This window comes from Aotus nancymaae, unplaced genomic scaffold (genome assembly GCF_030222135.1).
Source record: "Aotus nancymaae isolate 86718 unplaced genomic scaffold, 86718_ANA_hifiasm-v0.15.2.pri h1tg000014l, whole genome shotgun sequence".
Taxonomy (NCBI): Eukaryota; Metazoa; Chordata; class Mammalia; order Primates; family Aotidae; genus Aotus; species Aotus nancymaae.
Window position 1 is genome coordinate 4979133 of NW_026988425.1, and position 22123 is coordinate 5001255.

The following is a 22123-nucleotide window of genomic DNA, read 5'->3' on the forward strand; positions in this document are numbered from 1 at the left end:
TGTGACTCAGATTAAATTATTAGTGAAACAACTATAATGCTTGATGACTTTGTTAATGAAAACTCAAAAATCTGCCAGCTGCACCCGGACACCTTTGCCTGGGGATTCAGTCCTCTCAGCCTGGGCCACCCAGAATGTAGCCTTGAACCCAGGGGAACAGAGGAGATGGTTCTGAATCTGGAAGAGCTGTCAGATCACAAACGTGTAGGCAAGTAAGTTAGAAAGAGTGCAAAAAGCAAAGCACCAGGTCAGAAGCAAAACTGTTTGGGACGATTGTGGCGCTGGGTGCACCAACACTCACTCAGGGCTTCAGAGGGATCTCCAGCTGCACAGTGAAAAACTCCTCAGGGGCTCTCTGAACTATCAGAAGGAAATCAAAGATCATCAGGGTGAAGTATGATATTTTATGTCCTTCATTCTATTAATTCAGCAAATCTTGTTTGAATGTTCACTAAATCATCTACTTTAAGTACATTAAGTCTTACTAACTCGTGACAAGCAGCTATTCTTCTATCTGCTTCCTAAAGCACAGAAAGGCTGAGTAGATCATCCAAAGTCACACAGCTAATAAATGTGAGAATGGGATGACAAATTCTGCAGTGTCTGACTCGACCAGCCGTTCCCGATGCTGAATCACATCTATTCTAGGTTCTTAAGGAGCCAATCATCCTCTGAGGGGTGATTTGAAAAGTGAGCAATTGTTTGTATATCAAAAAAAGTGTCATTGTTGTTTAAGCCATGCATGCATTTTTCTTCTTTTTTGGTTATACCTAAACTGGTTTCCTTCGGTAACAGGGACGCTAGTTGGGTAATGTTATCCAAGGTTCAGCACGTTGGTGACTGCTTACGCTTCTTCTTTGTTAAAATGCAGAAAGGTCGTAACCTAATTGGCTTCAACCGTTATTTAACTTATTTCATACCTGGCATTCCCTGGTAGAACTGCAAAAGGTACTACCGTTTTTGTGTCTTTGTGCTGGAATTCCAGAAAGCCAAGAAGGTTCCGAAGTCATTCATGAATAGCACTGCAGGGCAGGCTGCCTCTGCCCCTCCCTCAATCCTGGGCACACATTCCAAGTATTTCACTTTCCCATGGCTCCGTGGTATTCGGGCTGCAGGAGGTCTAACCCCCCGTGGTGGCTCTGATGGCTTCGATAGTCTACCAAGCTTACCTTTGTCTCGCCTCCTCTCACCCCCAGTGGTAACACTGCAGCCAATGCTTCCTCTCCCAGTATTGAGAAACCTGCTCTCCTCTTTATGTCTCCCACCCCAAACCCTGTTTTCCTTGATTGTTGTGTTTTTATAAAATCACTGCTTTCCTACTTCTGTTAATATCTTGCTTAGAAAAACCTTCCAGATTCCCTAAGAAAATTTTTTTATGCTTTCCTCTGGATTCATTTTGCGAAGTTACACTTTTCTAGAAAGTAATACATTTTAGGCCAGGCGTGGTGGCTCACACCTGTAATCCTAGAACGCTGGGAGGCCGAGGTGGGTGGATCACCTGAAGTCAGGAGTTCGAGACCAGTCTGGCCAACATGGTGAAACCCAGCCTCTACTAAAAATACAAACAAAGTAGCCAGACATGGTGGCGCGTGCCTGTAATTCCAGCTACTTAGGAGACCGAGGCAGGAGAATCACTTGAACCTGGGAGGCAGAGATTGCAGTGAGCTGAGATTGTGCCACTGCACTCCAGCCTGGGTAACAGAGTGAGACTCCCTCTCAAAAAAAAAAGTGTTACATTTTCTCTGTTTTCAAATTCGCTTTGGGTTTTGCACATCACTCTATTAGGATTCTAATTTTTATCTCATCTCAGACCCCTCCCCAGTATGAGTACTGAATATTTTAGTGTGCACATGTTCTTTCTTGCACCACCATTGGTGTGAATTAACGGACTTTGGTATTTTGTGTGCCCTCTGTCCCTTTCTCCACCCTGGACTCCAGTCCTGGAGCAGCTCCACGCCATCTTTCGCCAGGGATGCAGAGCCGGAGAGCTCAGGCTTGGTGTGGAGGCCTTTCCCATAGCTAATTCTCAGCCGGGATTTCTGAACCTTTCCAGTGCTGGTGCCCGCTGGAGGGAACAGCATGCCTGCGAGAGAATGATAACACACGCAGTGCTTGGAGAAGAGGCGCTGGCTTCAACCGGAAAGTCTAACTGCATTTTCTTTCTCCCTTTGTATTTTTTCCAGTCAGGCATGATAAGAACAGAAGAGGCAGATTACTTCCTAAAGCCACTTCCTTCACACCTCGCGGGGAAACTCGGCAGCACTGCCCAGGGCGGCTCCCCGTCCCACGTACTGTACAAGAGATCCACAGAGCCCCGAGCTCCTGGGGCCAGTGAGGTCCTGGTGACCTCCAGGACGCGGGAGCTGGCACATGGACACCTGCGCAGCAGCGACCTTCACCTGGGACAGCCACAAAAGCAGCATTTCTGTGGAAGACGCAAGAAATGTATGTAAGGGTGAATCTTTGCATGTATTTAGTGATTTCGACATTTATGTAAGCTGATGGAACCTTGCATGTTTTCTTCAAAGCATGTCTGCGCACGAGGTGACATCTGTTGACTTTCCTTGCTAAACTAAATCATTTCAGAGAGAGTTCCTTATCTGTAAGTTCAGCATGGGACATCTCTCCGTGTCAGGTGGACGAATCGTGGTAAATGAGGTTTTTGTAAGAACTCTTTCCTGGGCAGATTAAATGACACACCGTGCGGAAGTGCAGAATCCACCAGACATCTTCAAAGAACCCTGGCATCACTATTCAGTCATTCTATATTTTTGAGGCTCAGATTTATTCAAGCCCACATAGTTTTCTCGCTGAGGTAATTCATTTATATTCGTATTTATATACATTACCACATCAAAAGGGGCAGACTCAGCGTGACGTAATATACCTACAATTCACCACCAAGGCTTTATCGAAGTCTTTTTTTGTCATGACCATTTAGGAAATGATTTGTTATTTACATTTTATGTAGAAACCTCTCAGAAATTCAGGAACGGAAGCTGAGAGCTTTCTGGAATGTCCCTCCCTTCCTTGAGCTCTCTGCTCGAGCATCCCCGGCTCTACCTTCCCCAGGAGCCTCTGGACAGACCCCCTCCCCCTGCCCATCATTCCCTGCTTGCTTGGCTTCTGTGACTGCTCCACCCAGCACCCTGAACAGAGGCAGACCTGCTGCAAGTGCTTAGTGAATCTCATTGAATGAGGGAAGGAACAAAAATCTCTTGGCACCTACAACGACAGAATCAGCGCTTGTGAAATCATCAGTGCTTTGTGTCCTCTGAACCCATTTCATCCTATCCCCGAAAGTCGTGTGCTGCATTCAGATGACTTGAAAACCTCACACTCAGATGGACTCAGTGGGCTCAGGTGTAGGGGAGGTAGCAGGAAGAACCTGCTGAGGACAAACGGAGGTGAACAGGAGGCTGAGAAAGTTGGGAAGACTGAGGCATGGCGGAGGCTGCGACAAGGTCAAAGCCAGGACTCCTGCTGCCAGGGTTCATGGTGAGGGTGTGGTCAGAGCAGGACAAATTCCAGATACCAAGGAGATAAAGTGGCCCACACACCTGGATCGCAGCAGGAGAGATAGCAGGGCCGTCTTAACCTCTTTGACACACCACACACCAGGTTCTTAAGCAGATGTTGCAGTGGACTTTGAAAACGTCACACAAAGCAGACCTTTGTGAGAGGACTGCGACCCTTTCGTTCTTATCTGAAGGTGGTAGCACAGCAAAGGCACAGCTCTGCCTGGCAGGCAGTAGAGTCGATCCACACGTGTGCATGTGTGCATAGGCATGTGAGTGTGCGTGTGTGTGTGTGTAGTGTATGTTCCCTTGAGAGACATTTCAGAATTGTAATAGTGGTGGTTAGTGAATGTCAGTTATTTGAAAAAGGATACTAAACTCTATAATACATTTTGTATTTGAAAAGTGGAAAAAAAGTTCCCATGGTTTTTAAAATAAAACTAGAGAAATCAGACTCAACAAAATGCCTCCCGTAGGTGGAAGACATTGGTGATTGACATCCTGCTGTTTAGTTTGACAAATATTTCTATCCCTTCTGGGCCATGCAGGTGACAGTGTCACACTCCTGGGCCTCGAGTGACCAGCGGCCATGTGACCAGCCCTGGCACCAGAAAAGTGAGCAGAATCCACAGCACTGCTTCCCACTGGAGCGTGCAGCCTCATGGTCCTATGTCACCTGATCATGGACTCACCCCCAGGGCACTGCGTCACCTGTGCATGGACGCTCCCTCAGGGCGCTGCGTCACCTGTGCATGGACGCACCCCCAGGGCGCTGCATCACCTGTGCATGGATGCACCCCCAGGGCGCTGCGTCACCTGTGCATGGACGCTCTCTCAGGGCACTGCGTCACCTGTGCATGGACGCTCCCTCAGGGCACTGTGTCACCTGTGCATGGATGCACCCTCAGGGCACTGCGTCACCTGTGCATGGACGCTCCCTCAGGGCACTGCGTCACCTGTGCGTGGACGCTCCCTCAGGGCACTGTGTCAACTGTGCACAGACACATTCTCCAGGCCCTGTGTCATCTGTGCATTGATATTTCCATGTTGTCCCTGAGGCTTTTGGACTTTCCCTCAAAGTCGGGGCAGTCTTTTTCTGTTTCAGTGGAATTCACACTTACAAGGATTCTTTCCTATTAGGGTCTCCGGTTCAGGAAATGGGAGCCGTTTTCTGTGTTCACTGAGGCATTTGTTGGTGGAAAAGGGCACACAGGGGCAGGTTGATTTGCTGAAAACCAATAGTGAGGTTAGACCTCAGGCTGATGAGTGGGCCCTTCAGGCGATGGTGGATGTGCACCTGGGTCCCGTGTGCTCTGGGGACAATGTTGCAAGCTGCACATTGAGGGGCAGTCATTTGCTGAGGGGTTTTCAGAGCCGAGGCCCATGAGATCAACACCGTGAGGTGCTTCTGACCCCTGTCCCCGATATTGAGGGCCTGTAGCCGCTGGGCCCTGCGCTAACATGCTGTTTTTATCCTAAAGACATTTTTCCACTGGTGGTAAGAACAAGAGCTCTAGGACCACACTGTCCAGATTCCAACGCTTTTGAGGGACGGGCTGTGAGCATGTAATGTTCCTCTCCTCTCCCTTCATGACCTCATCCTCAAAACCCCGTGCTCAGGCTGGGTGCAGGTGGCAGGAGTTACACAGAGCCATCTCCTAGGGAGGAGGTCACACCTGTGTGCGTTGCATAAACATGAATGGCAAATGATGAGTGCTCAGTAAACATGACCTGGTGTCTTTATTATTCTCCAAAGGCTTTATTTAGTTTTGGAAGTATTTTAGCGAAGGAAAATAAAATGTGTTGGTTGTACCAGTCAAACAAAATAGCATCTGCTTACAGCGTGCTCCGTGAATACAGTCTGCATAGATTTTGTGTGCACGCCACCTAAATATATGGGCTTTTTGAAGTCCACTTTCACATGAAACAATTCTAACCACATTTTCTGAGGCATCCACTAAGCCTAATTGTTTTCAATATAGTGTTAACGTGACAATTATACATGCCAAAAATATTTTTAAAGGGATTACTTCAAGAGGAAAGTGTATACTTGGTCTTCTAATCAAATTAGGTAAATATTTATGGTACTTTCTAGGAGATTAAGCTCTGCAGTGAAGTGGAGCTGCCTCAAGCATTTTATAATCCACTGGCAACAATTTAGACAAGCTAGTTGTGTGTCCAGCCATTGAAATCAACTTTAAAAATGGTCAAGTCATTAAATGTCTTCAAGTGGGCAAACAATGCAAGCCAGCCAGCCCGTGTTCTTGTCATTGTTTGTTCCATTGCTTTGTCTGTGGAGGAGTCTGTTCTACAAATCCTTATGCCTAAAGTCTTTGAACGCTTGTGCTGCTAGATGTTAGGACTTAGAGCAAAAAAGCGCCTTCTCTTGCTGTTTTAAATTAGAATGGAATTACATAAAGGGAAATACAGCCATGAGCCCTAGACTACATGAATTTTATTTAAATTTAGTGTGCTACTTTAACACAAGCTTCTGCATCACAAGGTTTTAAAGATTATGTGGTTTTTATCATGAGCGTTCATTTTTGAGGCCACATTTCTCTGTGACAAGTTACGCCCCTGATTTTGTGTGATGACCTTCATTTGCCCTCTGCGTGTCCCTCCATAGACATGCCCCAGCCTCCCAAGGAAGACCTCTTCATCTTGCCAGACGAGTATAAGTCTTGCTTACGACATAAGCGCTCTCTTCTGAAGTCTCATAGAAATGAAGAACTGAACGTGGAGACCCTGGTGGTGGTAGACAAGAAGATGATGCTAAGCCATGGCCATGAAAATATCACCACCTACGTGCTAACGATACTCAACATGGTAGGATCGTCCTTCCAGTTGAGCCCACCTGTGTCATTGCACTTCATAGGGGGTGCGTGTGTGTGTGTGTGTGTGTGTGTGTGTTTCCATTTTGTTACCTCTGGATTTATGTTTCATAGATGAGAAATACTTTATTAGTAGTAACTCCTTTAGTTTTTTATACTCCAATGAAAAGAGCCATTTTCAGAACTTCAGAGAATAATTAAATAGGAAAAATCCTTTGACCCCCTGTGTAAGTCTCTGTAAGCCTGTGAGATGTTTTGGGTTTACTGGTGTCTGTTTACTAGACATCTCTAAGGGGATGCTGAGTCACTGCAGTGCAGTAAATCTGATGATCAGCATTAGATGTGTGATTGTTTTAGATGGCTCTGTAGAAATGCCCAGCGTTTTAGAAATATAAATGTTCAAATGCTGAATATAAATTATTTTATTTACAAAAACAGGGGAAAAGTGCAACCTTTTAGAATATCGCCTCAGGTAAAATGTGTTTGTGTCTCAAATTGGCAGCTGCATTAATCATTGAAGAGTGACCAGAGGTGTACTAAGCCTCATTTCATGTACATGAAATCTAGATGACAGAAGACAAAATCTTGGGTCACTAAAGTGCATTTTTAAGAGTAGTTTTAATGACAGTATTTAAAAAGTATGTCTTTACATTCTTCTGCCTCAGTAAACAGAGTACCCCTGAATATGCCCATCTTTCCATGATGGGCATATGATGACTAAGGCTAGTGTCATTTCTGGTAGACTGAACCATTCAGGCGATGGTCTCCCAGGAAACTGAGGAGGTGGTGAAATAGAGCCACCCTCCCACTGCACGGGGTTGAGGCATTGCCCCCTTGTCCTCAACAAGCTGCTCTGATGTGTGGAAGTGTTTGCCTCTATTCTGTAGAACTTCTCCAATATTTCTGCACCTCAGTGTCAAATCACTTCAGGTTGCTTTTCACGGTAGTCACACTGTTCCTGCACCACCCCAAATGCCACTCTCATCATTCAGTTCCACCTCCGTGGTCTGTCATCTCTAATATTTGTGTCTTTCTCTCATTATCTTGTTACCACGATTTTTTCTTTCACTTTCTTGTATCCTCTTGGAATCCCAAGAGAGCTTGAGAAGTGACTGGCTTCTGTTGTCATCATGATTAGCTTAAAAATCCTCTTGATCTTCTAAGAAGAACGCTGGCCAACCCACAGGTCTCGTGGTCCTCTCATGCGTGTTTGACAGGAAGAGGTGGACCCCATTTCCCCCCAAAACGTCAGCTGTTTACAGTGATATGATTAACATATCTCTCTGCCTAGCAATACAAGAACATTAACATTGCTCTGTCACTGAATATCAAGGGTGCTGGATTCTATACCCACTAGTAGGTAGAGGGGAAATGCCATTTACAGGGCTGACATGGATTTCCCGTCTTTTTCAGGTATCTGCTTTATTCAAAGATGGAACAATAGGAGGAAACATCAACATTGCAATTGTAGGTCTGATTCTTCTAGAAGACGAACAGGTAGTTTATCTTTGAATTTATCTACTCTTTCTATTCCCAGAAAAATAAATGCAAAATAATGCTTTCTTCTTTAATATAATTGTTCTCTGGGTTCTTCTCTCTCGAGGGTAAAAAGTATTCAGTATTTTGTGTCGACTGCAAATGAATGTCTTTTCAATTCTTTTAAATGTTTTTTGGATTTTTTTGAGGGTTTTGTGTGTGTGTGCAGAAGTGGTAAGAAATTTGCCTTTAATTGGCTTATAAGAAAATGGCATGTAAAAGCTGCCTTTAACGTACAGGTGGGACACGCTAGGAATACGTGGCACAAACTGTCTCTTCAGCCATCATGAGCTTTTAGGATGCCAGTGGGAAGGAGCCCTTTCTGCTTCTTGCTAGAAGAGTAAACATGTTTTGTGGCCATGAAGATACATTGTACCGTGTGGCCCTTCATTGCTTTACTCTATTATCTCCCAGCTCTTAACCCTCACCACCTGCAGTCTGAGATGTTTGTTTTTATTAAGATTTCTGTGGACTGTCAAGTGCATTTCTCTCACTGCATGCAAAAACGCAGATGACGCAGATCTTGGTAGCAGCGGGTTGAAGATCCTTTGCCTTCATTTGGGACCTCCCGTAAATGCATAGAGGTGGTCCGTTCACAGTGTGGATGGACATGAACACCTCCTGACATAAGTGATGGGGAGGCATTATTTTCCCCCGAGCTAATCATTAACTGGGCAAAGGAGGGTGGGTGCTAGGCAGGAGCCAGGTGCCCAGCCTCAGCTCCACCTTGGCTCACATTTTTCAGAGTCTCCCGTTAGCCACAGTTTTTTAATTTATAAAACAAAGAATTTTTTAGATGAAATCTGAGATCATTCATAAGATCTAAGATGCCTTCGTTGTAGAGTTCTGGGGTGCTGCTCTTTCTCTGTGCAGAGTCGGGGAATGTGTAGGCAGGGCTATTCTAGTCTGACTCGTCAGGGAAGATACCACCTCATTGTCTTTTGTGTGAGGTTGCAGTCGGGGAGGGGGTTGCTGAACTCGCAGGGCTTCTCAGGTGACAGGTTAATTATTTCTTGTATTAAAACATTTTCACCTTGGAATTCATCCAAGCTGCAAAGAATAAGCGAGGCTATCGCTTGATCATACACCTGTGTTAACTTTAATTAATGCAGTTTTCCTGGAAATCACCTGCTAAAGATGGTCAGGCATGCCCCCGTGTTTATGTGTAGCATTTAACTTCAATATATTTGACTTTCTGGAGAAAGAAAATAAGCTTTTCAGGAGAAAACATATTCAGTAACTAAGATACAAAAATTTCAATGTGACATTCTGACAGTGAAAGCTTTAAACAAGCTAGCGTCCTGACGTTGAGGTAATTCAAGCTGTTGTTGTCTGACCAGCCTTGTGAAAATAGAGCATGCCTGTGAATAAGGTTCAAATAACTTGGTGCAGCCTGGTCTGATGCATGTTCCTCCTACATCTCAAATTCTTCGGTTCCCAAGAGTTCCAGTGTTCTACACTCTGTAATTTCGCTGTTGTGTTAGCAGAACTTGATAGAGATAGAGGAGGTTGAATATGGCTTGCAAAGTTTCCTTTCATAGTTGCAGTTTATTTTCCAGAAACAAAGCGTTACCAGTTGACCTGCCTCCTCTCAGAAACATACCGCCTTTGTAGAAAAGGCATTTAATTTAACACTGTAATGATATACATTAAAAGACTTACTTAGTGGAAATCTCGCTTGCTTAACTTGGTTATGAGATAAACATAAACGTATCGCTGTCTAGATGTGTTTTTGTATGTGTATATGCAAAGCCATGTATACATGATTCTGTGACTTAATTTTGAAAAGTGTTTTCCAAAGATTTTGAACACAAAAAAATTTATGCACAGAAGTAATCTTTCTCGGGGATTTGAACATGCACTCAGAATTGGTCAGATACATTTCAATTGTTTATGTGTGGAACTAGAGAAACGTCCCCAAATGTCTGCAGTGGCTCTGTGCAGGTTTTATATAATACATAAAATAGATGCATCAGCTCACATGCCATCCAGATCCATCCATGTATTTGAAATTCAGGTCAATGAGAGTTTGCTGTGATGACAAGGCATTGTTATAACGTGTTTTCTCTTCTTTATACTGGGGTCTTTGGTCCTTGTCTCTTGCACAGCCAGGGCTGGTGATAAGTCACCATGCAGACCACACCTTAAGTAGCTTCTGCCAGTGGCAGTCTGGATTGATGGGGAAAGATGGGACTCGTCATGACCACGCCATCTTACTGACTGGTCTGGACATATGTTCCTGGAAGAATGAGCCCTGCGACACTTTGGGTGAGTCCCTCCAGCAGAGTGTGAGGACCACGTGTGGAGTGTGCACCCCTGGTGGTGGCACTGAGTACAGAGTAACTTTGCCCTTGTTTCTGGTTAATAGGCAGTAGCAGCTTCTTAGTGCAGGTGTAAACAGTACACTCACTTCCCTGTATAGACTTTAGCAAAACACAAGTATGCTTGTATTCATCAAGAGTGATTATTGAACAAGGAAATGTCACTCACAGATTCCAGAATTCCTATCTCTTCGAACATAATAATTTTTTCCATGTTTACCATTTGTGAGAATGGGGTGGATAGATGGAAGGGTTCCTCATTATGTAATGAAAAGAGTTCGTTGATGAGTATTTGCGGTGATACTACAGCCATATTATATTTCCTGTTTTTTCACTCCTCTCTCTACATCTCAATCATAGCAATGTTTTAGACATTTCCAGGACTGGGTGTGACTTCTAGTCTCCTGAATATTTCTTCTAACTTGCCATTTCTTCCCAAGTTCTTAGGGAGGAAGGTTTTTATTTATAAAAACTTTCAGATAAGATGCACTTTAATAGCAGTTAGTGTTATTGTGCAAAAACGCGTTAACGTGGTGTCCTGGCTGCTTGTCCTTAGACAGCCCTGCTTACCAGGCTGCTGCTTGGCTGGCCTCCAAGAACTCAGGTTGCGGGATGATTCCCACTGCCCTACCTCCTACAAGTGGCTCACTGTGCCTAAATTGTGTGTACAAATAATGTGGTTTCCTCCTGAGGGTCTGGAACTTTGGTACACTTTGGGCAGTGGGTGCCTATGATACCTGGACACTGAGTTTCTAATGGTGGGCAACATTCACCTTCATTGTCACGACTCATTGCTGAGGAAGAAAGCACATCCTTTGAGACTCCGCTGGGAAAGGACTCTTAGACATGTATGCCTGTTTCCCCCTAACTTCTGCCCGTGTGTTTTCCCTTTGCTGATTTTGCCCTGTGTACTTTTGCCATATTAAATAATAACTGTGAGTATGACAAATGTGAATCATTAAAGCTGACGGTGGTCTTGAGGACCTCCCAACACACCCATTCTCCACAACACTTCTTCACTCGGTCTTTTGCAAACATAGCTATTTAGAATAAGGCAAAGAACCTTCCTCCATCTGCAAAAGATTCCCCTTTCTATTTTGCCCCAGTTAGAGCTTGTACCAGGAACCATGAATTTGGTTCCATAATACAGAGTCCTTGGGCTCCCTGGAATAGAATTCCTTCTCCCACTTTATCAAGTGCCCTTCTTGTGATTGTCTGTTTCCCATTTCATATTTCCCCATATGAATATAAGAACTAAATTTCACTAAGGGGTAGGGAATATATATATATCTATACCATGCTTTATATTATTACAACACTGCTATATATACTTTTGATCTTTGTGCCTCATAGGATTTGCTCCCATAAGTGGAATGTGTAGTAAATATCGCAGCTGCACGATTAATGAAGATACAGGTCTTGGACTGGCCTTCACCATTGCCCATGAGTCTGGACACAAGTAAGTGCATCTCCATGGGAATATGGCACCCCGAGTTTTTCTCTTACTGGATGATTTCCATAGAAATATTGACTCATCAAGTCAAGTCCATGAAGGGGATTCACATATATCCCACGAGAATGCCACTGACAGTTATAAAATGCTGTCACTTAGGACTTTTGTTTCTGTATGCCCCATCATGCGAATTTTATTTTTATTTATTTATTTACTTTGAGACAGGCTCACTCTGTCAATTAGGCTGGAGTTTAGCAGCATGACCTCAGCTCACTGCAATGTCTGCCTCCTAGCTCAAGCGATCCTCCCACCTCAACCTCCCAAGTAGCTGGGACTACAAGCACGCACCACTATGCTTGGCCAGTTTTTGTAATTTTTGGAAAGACGGGGTTTTGCCATGTTGCTCAGGCTATGCACATTTCAAAACCACAACAATGTACATGCGTCCAAGTCCCTGGGGTTTCTCTGACACTCCTGTACACACCTGGGCCTAAGATTGAGGATCACAGTATTTCATTCCACGGTGAGCTGCTGTAAATGATGAAGTGCAGTGTCAACCCTCCCATTGCTTCCTGTTGTTACCCTCATGTTTGTGTTCGTGTGTGTGTGTGTGTGTGTATTGGACAATTTCCGGCAATTATTTGTGGAAACTATTATTCGTAATCAAATTTCTGAGGCTAACAATTCTGTGAGCTGCTTTACTTTGCAGTACTGTCTACTAAATAAAACATTCGAGGGCCTACTTGCTGTCCAAGCCGCTGGGGACTTCCTGCAATCACCCTAATTAATCCCAGAACCACCAGATGGAATGCAAATATTGTCTTGCTATGCTGAAACAATACTTGAAATTTCTCCTAGAAAAATGTACAACCAGGAATTATAATTTTTTATTTTTTTTAATTTTCAACCTGATTTTATTGGCAAAAGGAAAACCAAGGCAAGTGTTTGTGATTTGTGGTTTTACAAAGTTGACTTATCCATTACTGGAAAATGGACCGAGGTCTCAGGCTTGTCCAAAGCAGTGCGTGCGTGTGTGTGTGTGGTGTGTGCCCACATGCACGCACACACACACATACATGTATGTGTACGTGTGTATATACATTTGCTTGTGTTTAATGGAATTCCACGAAGGTTCTGCATGCTTTGGCTGTGTGTGAACTGATGACCTGAAAAATGAGGCTTCATATCCTATTACTGATCCCTTCATCATTGCAGGTAATGATTGACTATTTCATTGCTTAGACAATTACACCGCCACTTTATAAAGCTTTCAGTTGAATCATAGTTGTATTTTTCATAGTCTGCTAGAGTTAAAACTTCAAAAACTCTCATTATTGTAACAACATGAGGCCCTTGCTGTCCTCTGAACCATACCTGAATTTAATTAAACAATCAAGGCAAGAAATATTTAAGTCACTGAGGGCCGAGCCAGTGAACGTTCGATCAGCAGTTGAGATAGGGCATTGGCAGCACCAGCCGTTGCAGGTGGTGAGATTAACTAAGTTAAACGCAATGCATCCAGCACAAGGCACTCAGGCAGTCTTCCGTGTCACACACGTATCAGTGTTGGCATTTATTTTTCTTAGAAGTCAATTCTTACTATTTTCTCTCCTCACCCAAATTGGGTGTAGTTGGAAAAAGATTTTCTCCAAACAAGAAAAAACTGATTTTTTGTTTGTTTTTTTCTGGAAAGTCAGAACGTAGATGTGAATAAAGAAAGAAGCTCAGTTGGGCGTGATGGCTCATGCCTGTAAACCCAGCACTTTGGAGGCCGTGGTGGGAGGATCACTTGAGCCCAGGAGTTCAAGACCAGCCTGGGCAACATAGTAAAACCTCATTTCTACAATAAATTTAAAAAATTAGCCAGGCATTGTGGTGCGCACCTGTAGTCCCAGCTATTTGAGAGGTTGAGGTGGGAGAATCACCTGAGCCCAGGAAGTCGAGGCTGCAGTCAGCTGAGATTGCACCACTGCATTCCAGCCTGGGTAACAGAATGAGACCCTGTATCAAAAAAATAAAAATAAGCCCTGCATGTGGATGAAGGAGAGTTCCATTGCTACTAGGATTAACTGCCAGAAAGTGTCAGATGTTTCTTGAACACCGGACTTCTTCAAGTTCTCTGAGACAGAGAACCTGGAGCTTGTCAATGAAAAAGCTTCTATGTTGAGAAAATAGGAAACGTAGGTATTTATCATGTGCTAAATGCCAAAATGATTGGCATTAATAGTAATAGTCGTAGTGGTCATGATAATGGTAGTATCTGCTCTTTGTGGAGCACTTTTTGTAAAATTCACCGAGCAATTTCACATACAGCTCAAACCATCGAGACCACTCAGGACAGTCCCTTCCGTTGCCTTCACTTAGGGGAGACTATGTGAAGTATTCAGCAAATGCGTATGAATGGAGTGAGGAGAACGAGTAATTCAGGGCATGAGCAAGAGACAGGTGAGGAGCGAGCACTTCACATGAGCTGTTAGCTGTGACGTGTGAGACTCAGTGATAAAACTCCATGAATCTTAGTTGAACTAAACTGAAGACAAACATATTTGTTCAGTTCATTTATTTAGTGAGTATTATTTTTGGAGGAAGGAATAATATATTTGATGCACAATGAGCTCCAAGCAGTCAACTTTTTATGTTCTGTACTTCAAAAATTAAAAAGCAATTCTATATCTATTATGACTTCTACTATAGAAAACATGTAAAACATCCTGCTTCGAAGGTAAATTTTACTTTTTCACTTCTGTTTACCTTCCGAGGACATTATTTGCGATGAAGGACTACTTCTCCACGCCCTCAAGCATGGAAAAAAAACTTCGTTTTTAACTGTTTATGCAAATAAAGATTTCAGTTAGTGTCCATCCAATTTGTCCTCCTAAATTTCATTTTTTTAATCTCAAAATATCATGCAGTTTATGCTGGGGAATGTGACCGAAAAGTAGAAATTACTAAGAACAGGTGTTTGGATTTGTATTGGAAAGCAAAGAGAGGAGACTGGAACCGGAACTGAGATATGTATTCTCCTGTGGTATATGGGATTGAATCAAGATTTGTATTAAGCCGGTGGTACAAAGAGAGTTTCCCAGTTACGTTAAATCACTTGGCACAGGACATGTGGTTTGCTAATGCAGGTGCTGAAGTATTGGCACAGATATAACAAGGGCTGAACTGCACGTTTGGGAGAATATGTCATCTGTGCATGAATTCATCTGAAAAATTCCCATTTGCTAAGGGAAGTCATGTCATTTGATGGGTAGGGCTCTGGGATTCAGATTCCAGATCAGCACGGTGCTACCACGGTCTGATAGTGACCAGGGAGTGTCCAGAAACCTAGCTCTTACCTAGGTTTCCCATCTGCAAAACCAATAGAGCACTGTATGCTCCGTAGCTCATGTATGCAGGTGTAATTTAGGTTGCATTATTTGAGCTGCATTCCACTTATATAAAATAGGCTCAAATAGCTAAGTTGCATTATCATTTGAGACCACTGAGGTGCTATTAAAACAAACGTACTAACTGTGTTCAAAAGTTCGTTATTCATCAGTCTGTCTCTTGCATTTTCCCAAGTTTATGGTCCCAGTCATTGGACACAGTTTGCATTCTGACAGCAAAGCATTGCGTAGGAGTCTACAAAAAGAATAGTGATCTGTGACCTTCGACAGTTTAAGAGAAAAGAATATATAGATATGCCATGCAACAGATCAAGTAATGAGAACTGTTGGTATTACAGGAGCCCACACAGGGACAATCAGGGAGGTCTTCTTAGAAGAAGCAGCATTGGGCCGGCTGCGGTGGTTCACTCATGTAATCTCAGCACTTTGTGAGGCCAAGACTGGTGGATAACAAAGTCAGGAGTTCAAGACCGGCCTGTCCAAGATGGTGAAACCCAGTCTGTAATAAAAACACAAAAATTAGCCAGGCGTGATGACAGCCACCTGTAATCTCAGCTACTCGGGAGACTGAGGCAGAAAATTGCTTGAACCTGGGAAACAGAGGTTGCAGTGAGCCGAGATCACACCACCACACTCCAGCCTGGGTAACAGAGTGAGATTCCGTGTTAAAAAGAAAAAAAAAAAAAAGAAACAGCAAGCAGCAATGATGTCACTACTCGCAAGCTTGATAATACCAATACCACTCAGCTCAACCAGTCACTGGTGAGGCCCTTTTCAGTATTAGATGATGACATGTGCATCCACCTAATTTGTGGCTGTGCTGTCACCAGTCTGGGCCTCTTCTAGTGCATCAAGGAGGCACCTGGTGATTTTTAAAGACTTGAAGAATATTGGAGAAAGCCAGCCCCTCTAACCATCATCAGGACTGGAGATTGTCAGGCTGCTCTCTCGGGAGCTGTGGTAGGTCAGAGCGTCAGTTCTTACCAATTTTAGTAGTTGTCATTCCTCTTAGGATTTCTTGTCTGTTTCTGTGTCCAACGAGTATTCGAAATCCATTGATATTTGGCCAGACCTTCCTATACACATGCATAGCTACCATGAATGGCACTTAGGCATTATGTGATTTGACCAAGACCACGTTTGGATCATAGAGGGAATAGAAGTTTTGAACTTGCCTTTGTGATGTGCACAGTCCCAGGTATTCTGCACAGTTTATGAGAAAGGTCTTACTATCCCATTTTATAGATGAGGAAACTGAGGCTTGGTGGGGGGAGGGGTCAGGTAATTTGCTCAATATCAAGCAGCTTGTGAATGATGGAGCCAAGACCCTGTCTGAGGTCCCTGCACCTCCACAGCCCACGCGCTCTCCCATTATCTACCCTGCCCAGGTCCCTCGGTTCCCTGCAACTGCTGTCTTCAGCTCAGCCTTCTGCCTGTCATAGCAGATGAGCTGTGCTGCTCCAGATGCCTGCATGAAGCCTGTGTCAGGACTCTGAGCTGCTCAGTCCTACCTGTGGTCACCATCATTATGCCAAGGGTAGAGTTTGGCAATCAGATAACATTGGCCCTTGGTTCCTTTGAAAAATATCTCACGTCCTTAGCCACTACTGTCTGAATGGCTTGAAATAAGTGACACAGCTTCTACGAACACTTGGCTGGCTGCTCATCATTCTCACTATATCATTAGTAATACACAAATACTTCCCAATAGTAATTGAATCACTCAAAAATATTGTAGCAGACAGTAAAAGCATGACATTGAAATATAATTCCCAAATTCAATTTAATCTGAAATTAGGTTTATGTCTGGGTATTTGAGTTAGTGTTATGGCAGGAAAGGTTATCCCTTCTTCACTCAACAAACACGAGTAGAAACCTGTTACATACTGTCTTGTTCACTAGCAGTGGGGCATGGATAAGAGGAGTCTCTGTCTTTTAGAAACTTACAAACCAGTAAAGAGAAAAAGATAAAATATATTTATGATTTTAGCAAATGCGATGATCACCACTTTAAAGTACCATAGTGCACAGGAGCAAGATACAGCCTCTGGTGTGCATAATTTGAATAGCAGTTATATTCCTTGTTTGCCAAATAGCAACCTTATCTTCAAAATGTGTTCTATTCATTCTTCTGTGACGTTATTAATGTTCGTATTAAATATAATCACTGCTTGCTACTTTTACGCTGATCTGCTGGCATTCATTACATTACAAATGCGAGCATGGTAGTGATTGGAGAAACAAATTGTGAAATACTGGTGCTGAGATTTTTGTGGGCATCAGAATCACCTGGAAATGTGTTAGAATACACCCAAATGCCAATTAGAACAGTAACACTGCAGTCTTGGGTAGCTACATTGTGCTGTGTTTCTCTCAAAGGTTGATGCCTCTCAGAGTTTGAGACTTGATACTAGAAAAAAAAATCATTGAAAATACTTTAAACGTAAAAGTGTAAGACCAAGATTTCCCCTGGCTTGGGACACTGTGGACTTTGAATTCCTTAGGAATGTAGGCAGAAGCGGTAGGAAACGTATGAAGGTCAATTTCGGGACCATAATGTGTCCTCCTCATTAGCAGCTCAAGCGCCAGCCAGGGGACTGCAGTTTGGTATTTTGTGTCCCTCCTTTTCTCCCTAAGGCGCCCTCCCATTTGGGATTTCAGCCTGAATCTTTTTCACAGCCATGACACGTTTCTTCTGCCATGTGGTTACCCTGGCTTTGATTAGTTGCCTTTAATAGAACTTCAGAGAATGGGTGGAGGCTAAAACGACTAGATCTACATCACCCTTGGTACTGATCAGGACTTTTGCAGAAATTCAGCAGGATTTGCACGGCCAATTTCCTTGGATACAGCCTTTAATCATGTTCAGGTTACAGTTACACAAACCCTGCCTAGGCTTTGACATCAAAGTGTCCAGGTTGTAGCCTTGACTCTGCAACCTGGGATGCAGTGACTCTCCGGCCCTCAGTATCGCTGCCTTTATATTAAAGCTACCTCATAGAGCTGTGTTGAGTTTTAAATTAAAATATAGGCTATAAGCCTACCATAATAGCTGTAAAATGGTGAGGCTTATCAACATTAATTACTGTATTTACTAGTAATATACTAATTAGCTACTAAATAGCTCTAAGCAAAGCCGTTAAATAGACAAATGTGTCCTCAGCCTAGGCAACAAGTACAGATTCTCTTAGGATTGTCATTCCTCTTAGGATCAAGAAGATCCCGAGTCCCTCCACCCCATATCAGCTTTTGGAGCTGACTTTCCCCTGTGCTGGTGTCTTGCTGTCCCCACTACCTTCTGTCCACTCTTCATGGAATTCTCGGCAGCAGAATTCTAGTCCACCGTGTCTAGAAACCACCGTGTCCTTCTTTGCTTTCTCTCTCTTGCTTCCCCCTTTTCTCTGCATCTCACCACTTGGGACCCCGTGCTCAGGGAATACACACAATGGGTGAGGGCCAAACATTCACGGCAATAGTGGACTGCCTCTTCGAGAGTGTATTTACCTTAATGAGAGGTCTTCAGAGCCATAAGAGTTCCCGGGGAAGTATGTTCTGTTCTCCTGGGATATGGAATCATTGAAATGAGCCTTGAGAGCACTCGAGGCTCCCCTACAGCAAAGCTTTCACAGGTTAAGAAGATGAGGCAGACTGGCTGGTGAGGGAGGCAGTAGCCCTGGGAAAGGTGATTCTCACAGGTGCAGGGCTGCAGTTGCCTCAGGTGTTATTAAGGGACCGGTGATGGGCACTGTGGGATCTGAACACCTCCGATGGCTTCTAGTAAGGGTTCCTACAGCCGCTGTAGCTTGAGATGTTCCTGTAGTCTGAGCCAGCTACGGATCTCCAAAGTGGTGTGGTTTTCACATGAAAGTAACCTGTGCTGCTTCAAATGACACCCACAAGTACTTGCATCCATAGTCGCCTGTTGGGTGTCTGTGGAACTACTCTCTCCAAAAAGACAGGGATTCAGGCCAGGCACTGCCCGCCCATCACAGCCTCTAGCAGTGCAGGCCCAATGTTTTGAGATGGAACATCCCCAGGTGGAGTAGGGACAGAACATCAGCCCACCATGAGTTGCAGTAGCTGTTTGTAGTTTCCAAATTGCAGTGAGTATCCAACTCACCTGGAGAGCTTGTTTGGAAAGCTCCGATGCCAGGATCTCTCTCTCTTCTGAGTCAACCATTCCTGGGTAGAAGTCTGGCATCTATATTTCTAAGGAACACTCCTGGAAATTCTAACAATTCTGCCGAGCAGCAAAGAGTATAGGAAGCAACACAGAGCGATGTTAGCCTAATCAAGAAGATCCCAAGTCCCTCTGTAGCAGGAGCAGCCACGGGAAACGGATCTCTCAAACACCGAATAAAGGAGGGAAGAGTTTATTCGGCTGGGAGACCAGGCAGTAATTTGTCGAAAGCCCAGCTCATTTAACAAAGGAAGGTTTTGCCTTTATATAGGCTTATAGTTTAGATGTTACATGTGGAAGAATCTTAGGTTCATAGCTTTAGGAATCACATATGAAAGGGTTCTGCTTTACAGTTTAGGACTCACATGTGAAAAGGTCTCTGGTTTGATCTTGTTTTAAGTAAAAATCGTGTCTTCCAGAGAGTTTCCCCAAGACCAAGCGTGTTATTTTCAGGAAGGAGATTCAGGAGGCACCAGCTGGCCTGCTCTCTCTTCTGTTGAGCTGCACAGTGGATGACAGGGGGAGGGAATCCCAGATGCCTGGGTCTCCTTCCTAACCCCCCCCCCCCGCCGAGACCCTCACCATTTTATAATATCAGTGATAGGTCTCACTTTCATTCTCACTTTCCAGATTTTCCCAAGAAACTGATAATGTTTCATATAATATACTTGTGATGTCATTTTTTGGCTAACTACAGTAGTGATAAATCTCCTAATTATCTGAAGAAACAGGGGGAGTAGACAAAGGAGCAACAAACAAACGCCTATTATTATTGTTAGACTTCTCACCGAGTTCAATGAGGAAACAGAGACCAGAGTGAGGAAATTAAAAGCCAATTTATTCGGCTCCCAGGCGAGGTTCTGTGGTCCGGGAAGGGGCCAGAGAAGTCGCGCTTCTCTTCTTGCAGCACGGGGTTTTATAGGGAATAGAGGTAGCTGATTGACTACGGGGGAAACAAAGACGAGGTAGTTCTATTGGTTATTAAAAGACTGGAGATGGGCTAGGTGAACAAAGCGGGGGCATTTCCATTGGGTATAAAGGGAGTGAGCACCGATGAGGTCGAGAACGTACGGGGGGGCTACTATAGGGCAGGTTCTTGGCGGGCTTTTTCAAAATTTCTGGCGGGTGCAGGGCTGAGATTGGAATGCGGAAATGGGAAAGGGGGAGTCCTCGTGGAGAGGGCAAATGCTGAGCAATGCGCTCAGAATGATGACGTAGTTTTTAGGCGCAGAGAGAGAGACAGAGAGAGAGGGGCGTGTCCACTCGGCTCCCAAGGAGGCACCGGCCTTACAATTATGATAACGCTTATGATGAGGGGTTTGAATCCTCCCAAGGATGAGAACCAACCTCCGAATAAGGACTCAGGGTCAAATCCGTGCCACACCTGTTCAGGCACGTGTGCCAGTTTGGTCATGTCTCACACAATATCCCCCACTGCTTGCCCCGGTCATCTATGTGCAGACAGAGGTTGGTTAGATCGAACTTTCCACAGACTCCTCCTTTGGCTGCTAGTAAGTAATCTAGGGCCAGCGGGTTCTGATAAATCACGTTTCTCATTTGAGTTTCTTGTTGGGCTAAAAGGGACAGAGCTTTGCCTGTCTCATTAGTGAGTATTTTCAAAACAGCCTGCAACCGGATGATTCAGTTGAGCATGTAAATAGGGTCTGGTATCCCTATAAGCCATCCTCTCTCTGCCCATGTGGCTGGCCCATAATACTCAATAATTCTCTCTGGTGGCCACTTACCATCTGTCCATTCTCCTATCTTTAGGCTTCTTTTCTCCCTAGCAGAGTAGACTGAATACATTAACAGCACACCTGTCTTAACAGATAATAGGAAGAAAGAGGGCTTAATGATGCCTATGACACAGCTACCTGTCCATCTCATGGATTACACACCTTATACTGAGTACCATTGTATAAACAGGTTCCCTTTTGTGTCCCTGTACATTTATAAGAACTGCAGGACAAGAGAATGGCAGTAACTTTTATGCCCTACCTGGTGTACATACTGAGGGCATTCTTTAGAATTAGTTAATGTTCCTACTGTACAAGTCCAAATATTAAGAAGAACAAGTCCCACAATGAATCTCCTCATGCTTCGGCCGTACGTGGACCAGCCAGCTTCCGGGATGTGGCTGGAGCAAGGCTTGTTTTGCTTTTTAAGGTGATTCTGCAGTCCTTGCCTTGGTCTAAGTCTCAGCTGTTGCTGGTTTCTTACACGGCTGTAGTGGATTCAGGCTGGGATTCCTTCTACCTTCACAGCTGTGGGAGTGGTCAGGCTCAGGTCTTTAGAGGGGCTGTACTCCCATCCTTTATCCACACGTGATTACCTAGTGAGAAAGGGTGAACTGGGGAGAAAAAGGCTTACAGGACATTTGTTATTTACTCAGGTTGAAGTATCCTGAGCAATTCTCCCTAGAGCTGGTAACTAGCATCCTAACTCAATCTCTCCCCACTCCCGAGGAGTTCCTAGGAGTGCCCAGAGTGGGGGAGGGGGCCTGTGGTATAAGACTTCATAGGGGAATATCCTGTTTTCCTAGAGGGGGTGCCTCTAATTTTGAATAACCCCAAGGGAAGTGCCTGCACCCACTGTAATCTTGTTTCCTGACACACTTTCCCTAAGCTGTTTTTGATAGTCCGGTTCTTTCTTTCCACTTTTCCGGAACTCTGAGGTCGGTAGGCAGCGTGCCGTTTCCAGGTGATACCCAAGGCCATTGCTGTTTTCTGTACTAAATCTGCCACAAATACTGGTCCGTTGTCTGATCTGATGCACAGTGGCAGTCCAAACCTAGGGACAAGATCTCGAAGCAGCACACGGGTTACTTCATGGGCCCTTTTGGTCCCACCCAGAGTATGTGCACACCAGGACCAACAAATACTTATGTCCCCC

General features: G+C 44.2%; 1 protein-coding gene across 1 annotated transcript in view; it reads left to right on the top strand.

Annotated features, from left to right (window-relative positions):
• Positions 1-22123, top strand: part of ADAMTS16 (ADAM metallopeptidase with thrombospondin type 1 motif 16) — a 184532-nt gene that overhangs the window by 41326 nt on the left and 121083 nt on the right. The window contains exons 4-8 of the mRNA XM_064375850.1: positions 2184-2445; positions 6145-6344; positions 7763-7846; positions 9994-10153; positions 11560-11665. Of these exons, the coding sequence (XP_064231920.1) occupies positions 2184-2445; positions 6145-6344; positions 7763-7846; positions 9994-10153; positions 11560-11665 (812 nt within the window). The remainder of the gene's footprint in view (positions 1-2183; positions 2446-6144; positions 6345-7762; positions 7847-9993; positions 10154-11559; positions 11666-22123) is intronic.